We start from the raw sequence: 7,766 nt of genomic DNA on the forward strand, positions 1-7,766 counted from the left end.
TTGTTTCAATTAAACACACAACTTCACCACGCTCCTTAGAATATTGTTGTTTAAATTCGACACAACTTCACCACGCTCCCTAGAATATTGTTGTTTAAATTCAACACACAACTTCACCACGCTCCCTAGAATATTGTTGTTTAAATTCGACACAACTTCACCACGCTCCCTAGAATATTGTTGTTTAAATTCAACACACAACTTCACCACGCTCCCTAGAATATCGTTGTTTAAATTCAACACACAACTTCACCACGCTCCCTAGAATATTGTTGTTTCAATTAAACACACAACTTCACCACGCTCCCTCGAATATCGTTGTTTAAATTCGACACAACTTCACCACGCTCCCTAGAATATCGTTGTTTAAATTCAACACACAACTTCACCACGCTCCCTAGAATATTGTTGTTTAAATTAAACACAACTTCACCACGCTCCCTAGAATATTGTTGTTTAAATTCAACACACAACTTCACCACGCTCCCTAGAATATTGTTGTTTCAATTCAACACACAACTTCACCACGATCCCTAGAATATTGTTGTTTAAATTCAACACACAACTTCACCACGCTCCCTAGAATATTGTTGTTTAAATTCCACACACAACTTCACCACGCTCCCTAGAATATTGTTGTTTAAATTCAACACACAACTTCACCACGCTCCCTAGAATATCGTTGTTTAAATTCAACACACAACTTCACCACGCTCCCTAGAATATTGTTGTTTCAATTAAACACACAACTTCACCACGCTCCCTAGAATATTGTTGTTTAAATTCAACACACAACTTCACCACGCTCCCTAGAATATTGTTGTTTCAATTAAACACACAACTTCACCACGCTCCCTAGAATATTGTTGTTTAAATTCGACACAACTTCACCACGATCCCTAGAATATTGTTGTTTAAATTCAACACACAACTTCACCACGCTCCCTAGAATATTGTTTAAATTCAACACACAACTTCACCCCGCTCCCTAGAATATTGTTGTTTAAATTCAACACACAACTTCACCACGCTCCCTAGAATATTGTTGTTTAAATTCGACACAACTTCACCACGCTCCCTAGAATATTGTTGTTTAAATTCCACACACAACTTCACCACGCTCCCTAGAATATTGTTGTTTAAATTCGACACAACTTCACCACGCTCCCTAGAATATTGTTTAAATTCAACACACAACTTCACCACGCTCCCTAGAATATTGTTGTTTAAATTCAACACACAACTTCACCACGCTCCCTAAAATATTGTTGTTTAAATTCAACACACAACTTCACCACGCTCCCTAGAATATTGTTGTTTCAATTCAACTCACAACTTCACCACACTCCCTAGAATATTTTTATTTAAATTCAACAAAACTTCACCACGCTCCCTAGAATATTGTTGTTTCAATTAAACACACAACTTCACCACGCTCCTTAGAATATTGTTGTTTAAATTCGACACAACTTCACCACGCTCCCTAGAATATTGTTGTTTAAATTCAACACACAACTTCACCACGCTCCCTAGAATATTGTTGTTTAAATTCGACACAACTTCACCACGCTCCCTAGAATATTGTTGTTTAAATTCAAGACACAACTTCACCACGCTCCCTAGAATATCGTTGTTTAAATTCAACACACAACTTCACCACGCTCCCTAGAATATTGTTGTTTCAATTAAACACACAACTTCACCACGCTCCCTAGAATATTGTTGTTTAAATTCAACACACAACTTCACCACGCTCCCTAGAATATTGTTGTTTCAATTAAACACACAACTTCACCACGCTCCCTAGAATATTGTTGTTTAAATTCAACACACAACTTCACCACGCTCCCTAGAATATTGTTGTTTCAATTAAACACACAACTTCACCACGCTCCCTCGAATATCGTTGTTTAAATTCGACACAACTTCACCACGCTCCCTAGAATATCGTTGTTTAAATTCAACACACAACTTCACCACGCTCCCTAGAATATTGTTGTTTAAATTCAACACACAACTTCACCCCGCTCCCTAGAATATTGTTGTTTAAATTCAACACACAACTTCACCACGCTCCCTAGAATATTGTTGTTTAAATTCGACACAACTTCACCACGCTCCCTAGAATATTGTTGTTTAAATTCCACACACAACTTCACCACGCTCCCTAGAATATTGTTGTTTAAATTCGACACAACTTCACCACGCTCCCTAGAATATTGTTGTTTTAATTCAACACCCAACTTCACCACGCTCCCTAGAATAAATAATTCAACACACAACTTCACCACGCTCCCTAGAATATCGTTGTTTAAATTCAACACACAACTTCACCACGCTCCCTAGAATATTGTTGTTTCAATTAAACACACAGCTTCACCACGCTCCCTAAAATATTGTTGTTTAAATTCAACACACAGCTTCACCACGCTCCCTAGAATATTGTTGTTTCAATGAAACACACAACTTCACCACGCTCCCGAAAATATTATTGGTTAAATTCAACACAACTTCACCACGCTCCCTAAAATATTGTTGGTTAAATTCAACACAACTTCACCACGCTCCCTAGAATATTGTTGTTTAAATTCAACACAACTTCACCACGCTCCCTAGAATATTGTTGTTTAAATTCAACACACAACTTCACCACGCTCCCTAGAATATTGTTGTTTAAATTCAACACAACTTCACCACGCTCCCTAGAATATTGTTGTTTAAATTCAACACACAACTTCACCACGCTCCCTAGAATATTGTTGTTTAAATTCAACACAACTTCACCACGCTCCCTAGAATATTGTTACGTATTCTTCCAGCCGATGGCGTGAAGTGACGTCAGTGTTTGTGTTGCCAGGTGAACGGGGGCGGGGCCGAGAGAGACTCCAAGCCGTCGGTCAGCCCTTCTCCATCCAACGCCTCGTCCAACGCCTCCATCACCTCGCCCAGCAGCAGCACTCCCCCCGAGGTAGGTGACAGGAAACATAGAACATAGACAACAAATCCATATCAAGAAAAATAAAATCACTCAAGCAGCACTGAGAGCAGACTCAGACAAACTCCCTCTAAATAATGTTAACATTTTCAACAGCAACAAAGAAAGTATGCTTGGTAGAAAACACTACAACGTAAAGTAAGGCTCCACTCTGACAAAATGCGCTAGCTTGATGCTAGTTTATGTTGGATTTGCCATAGACAGGCTACTATTAGCATTAGCGGTTTCACATGGGGATTTCAACATTTGGATAAAGGTGTACCTAATATTTTGGCCATAGCTAATCATTTGGAAAAGAAAGGTGTACCTAATATTTTGGCCATAGCTAATAATTTGCATAAAGGTGTACCTAATATTTTGGCCATAACTAATCATTTGAAAATAAATATGTACCTAATATTTTGGCCATAGCTCAAAATTTGCATAAAGGTGTACCTAATATTTTGGCCATACCTCATAATTTGCATAAAGGTGTACCTAATATTTTGGCCATAATTAATAATTTAAAAATAAATATGTACCTAATATTTTGGCCATACCTCATAATTTGCATAAAGGTGTACCTAATATTTTGGCCATAGCTAATAATTTGCATAAAGGTGTATCTAATATTTTGGCCATACCTTATAATTTGCATAAAGGTGTACCTAATATTTTGGCCATAGCTAAAAATTTGTATAAAGGTGTACCTAATATTTTGGCCATAGCTCAAAATTTGGCTAAAAGTGTACCTAATATTTTGGCCATACCTCATAATTTGCATAAAGGTGTACCTAATATTTTGGCCATAATTAATCATTTGAAAATAAATATGTACCTAATATTTTGGCCATACCTCATCATTTGAATAAAAGTGTACCTAATATTTTGGCCATACCTCATAATTTGCATAAAGGTGTACCTAATATTTTGGCCATACCTCATAATTTGCATAAAGGTGTACCTAATATTTTGGCCAAAATTAATCATTTGAAAATAAATATGTACCTAATATTTTGGCCATACCTCATCATTTGAATAAAAGTGTACCTAATATTTTGGCCATACCTCATAATTTGCATAAAGGTGTACCTAATATTTTGGCCATAGCTAATAATTTGCATAAAGTGTACCTAATATTTTGGCCATAGCTCAAAATTTGGCTAAAAGTGTACCTAATATTTTGGCCATACCTCATAATTTGCATAAAGGTGTACCTAATATTTTGGCCATAATTAATCATTTGAAAATAAATATGTACCTAATATTTTGGCCATACCTCATAATTTGCATAAAGGTGTACCTAATATTTTGGCCAAAATTAATCATTGGAAAAGAAAGGTGTACCTAATATTTTGGCCGTAGCTAATCATTTGCATAAAGGTGTACCTAATATTTTGGCCATAACTAATCATTTGAAAATAAATATGTACCTAATATTTTGGCCATACCTCATAATTTGCATAAAGGTGTACCTAATATTTTGGCCATAGCTAATAATTTGGATAAAGGTGTACCTAATGTTTTGGCCATAGTTCAAAATTTGGCTAAAGGTGTACCTAATATTTTGGCCATAGCTAATCATTTGGAAAAGAAAGGTGTACCTAATATTTTGGCCGTAGCTAATCATTTGCATAAAGGTGTACCTAATATTTTGGCCATAACTAATCATTTGAAAATAAATATGTACCTAATATTTTGGCCATACCTCATAATTTGCATAAAGGTGTACCTAATATTTTGGCCATAGCTAATAATTTGGATAAAGGTGTACCTAATATTTTGGCCATAGTTAATAATTTGCATAAAGGTGTACCTAATATTTTGGCCATAGTTAATAATTTGCATAAAGGTGTACCTAATATTTTGTCCATACCTCATAATTTGCATAAAGGTGTACCTAATATTTTGGCCATACCTCATAATTTGCATAAAGGTGTACCTAATATTTTGGCCATAGCTAATAATTTGCATAAAGGTGTACTTAATATTTTGGCCATAACTCATAATTTGCATAAAGGTGTACCTAATATTTTGGCCATACCTCATAATTTGCATAAAGGTGTACCTAATATTTTGGCCATAGCTAATAATTTGCATAAAGGTGTAAACATGTACCTAATATTTCAACACCTCCAAATGTGTTAATTAAAACTACAACTCAAATGAATGTTATAATCAAACAAATACTTCGAGTATAAACACTTTGCAGGGCGCAACACAACCCATCCTACGTAGCATAGATAGCCTGTACAGTGCTGCCATCTCATGGCTTGGAAGTGCAACTGAAACTCAAATCAAGTTCTGATCACATCCTTTTTTAATGTTACATTAAAAATAACATTTTATTCTCAAACTAATTGTATTTTTTTTAAATCATAAAAAAATAAAATTAAAAAGTAAATTGTTTTTAAAAAGTATTCATCAGAGGGAGGTTACATTTAAATGTGACATTAAAAATAACATTTTATTATTAAACTATTTGTATTAAAAAAATAAATAAATACATTAAAAAAAAGGTTTAAATAACATAAAATAAGATTTAAAAAATATAAAAACTATTTGTATTAATCAGAGGAAGGTTACATTTAAATGTTACATTAAAAAACACATTTTATCATCAAACTATTTGTATTAATCAGGAAGTTTACATTGAATTGTTACATTAAAATAACATTTTATCATCAAACTATTTGTATTAATCGGAGGAAGGTTACATTTGAAATTAAAGCTGCAAGCAGCATTGGTCGGGCCCGCTGGTGCTTCCTGCTTTTAAGCAGCCTTCTTGAAAAAACAGCAGCATCAGCGCAGCGGCTCTTTGAAGGGTCATAAAATCAAAACCGGAGCCGGTATCAAAACTCTTTCACTAACTTTTAATCAGAAGCGTTCAATCTCTCTCCTGTGTTAGTTTGAAGCCGAAACGTCAAACACGTGTTTGAAGAAAGGTGACCGGTTTTTACAAAAATGTTGTGTTGAAGGGGGAATAGCAAACTTCCTGTAGATTTTTGCTGGGGGTTGTCAATTTATGAAATGTAGGTCTAAGTGAGACCTACGGAGAGGTTTTTGTTTCATGTCTCTCCGACCTTCCCGGTGGGAGTTACAGGCAGTTTTGTCATTTTTTTTCTTCCGAGGAGCAGTTTTTTCTCTGTTTTATTCAAAAATTGCTCAAGAGCGCAATTTTTAAATTTGGGGTTAGGTTTTTTTATTAGATCGCAATATTTGCCAGTCCTGATGTGTGTGTTCAGTTTGGTGAGTTTTGAAGCATGTTAAGGGGGTCAAATTACAGCTCAAAGAGGCAAAAGTGACTGTTTTTAGTACTTTTTTGTCTTGAAGGGGGAATTGCCAACTTCCTGTTGATTTTTGCCCGAGAATATACTATTATGAAATCTAGGTCTAAGTCACACCTACATAAGGGTTTTTGTTTCATGTCTCTCCGACCTTCCTAGTGGGAGTTACAGGCAGTCTAGTTTTTTTTTTTTCGTAGGGGGCGCTAGAGCGCAATTTTGAGTTTTGCCGTATATTACTGATGTGTGTGTAAAATTTGGTGAGTTTTGAAGTATGTTAAGGGGGTCAAATTACAGCGCAAAGTTGCGGAAGAATAATAATAATAAGAAGAAGAAAGAATAAAACCTTACAAATTCAATAGGTCCTTATGTCCCATTGCATAAGGACTCCCTTTGGGAGTCCTTATGCAATGGGCCATGCGGGCCCTAATAAAAACAATTCTAAACAGGTTACATGTTAAAGGGCATGACGGTGCCCTAAAAAAGTTTTTATAAAGTGAATAAAAGTGGATGTAACAGGAGGATGTTGTCCCCTCCAGGGCGTGGCTTCAGGGGCCATCCCCGCCCTGACCATGAGTCTGCAGCAGGTCAAGGAGCTGGCCCACCAGAAGCGCTCCAACAAGAGAGCGCCCCCTATGGACTGGACCAAGAAAAACGAACTCTTCAGCAACCTCTAGAAGCTTCCGGCACCAAACCCTTTTTTTATGGCGGTGATTGGCAGCGCGATCAGAGAGGAGAATTTTCAGGAGAAATTATGTTTTTAACTTTCTACTAACAGGACATGTACACACTGACAATCATGCTGGACTAATTATCTCACTATTATTGTTATTATTATTATTATTATTATTATTATTATTATTATTATTATTATGTAATAATAACAACAATAATAATAATAATATTATTATTATTATGTCATAATAATACAATTATTATTACAACATAATAATTGTATTATGTCATAATAATAATAATATTATAATTACTACATAATAATAATATTATTATTATGTAGTAATAGTAATCATATTATTATTATGTAGTAATATTATTATGTAGTAATAATATTATGTAGTAATATTATTAGTATTACTACATTATTATTATTATGTACTAATAATAATAATAATAATGAGATTAATATTATTATGTAGTAATAATGAGCTTGATATTACGATTATTATGTACTAGTAATAATAATATTATTATGTAGTAATAATATTTTTATGTCATAATACAATTATTATTATTATAATAATAAGATGATGATGATTATGAGATAATAATAATCGTATTATTATAAATATTTTGAGATAAAAATCAAGTCTTGTGTAGATATTTGCTTCTTGCCTAAAAAAAGTGATTTCAAACCTGTTTTGACTTTAGATGTAACAAACAAACTGCTAGCTTGACGCAGCAATCATATGAGAATGTATATTTCATATATTTTTACATTTTTCAACAAATCCTTTCCCCAATGATGTGGGAGCACACGTTTGATCCGC

General features: G+C 34.4%; 1 protein-coding gene across 1 annotated transcript in view; it reads left to right on the plus strand.

Annotated features, from left to right (window-relative positions):
• nherf1b (NHERF family PDZ scaffold protein 1b) overlaps positions 1–7,097 on the plus strand; it is a 96,151-nt gene extending 89,054 nt beyond the window's left edge. The window contains exons 5-6 of the mRNA XM_061973852.2: positions 2,858–2,968; positions 6,798–7,097. Coding sequence (XP_061829836.2) covers positions 2,858–2,968; positions 6,798–6,935 — 249 coding nt within the window. The 3' untranslated portion in view covers positions 6,936–7,097. The remainder of the gene's footprint in view (positions 1–2,857; positions 2,969–6,797) is intronic.
• The last annotated feature ends 669 nt before the right edge of the window (positions 7,098–7,766 follow it).

This window comes from Nerophis lumbriciformis, linkage group LG22 (assembly GCF_033978685.3).
Source record: "Nerophis lumbriciformis linkage group LG22, RoL_Nlum_v2.1, whole genome shotgun sequence".
Taxonomy (NCBI): domain Eukaryota; kingdom Metazoa; phylum Chordata; class Actinopteri; order Syngnathiformes; family Syngnathidae; genus Nerophis; species Nerophis lumbriciformis.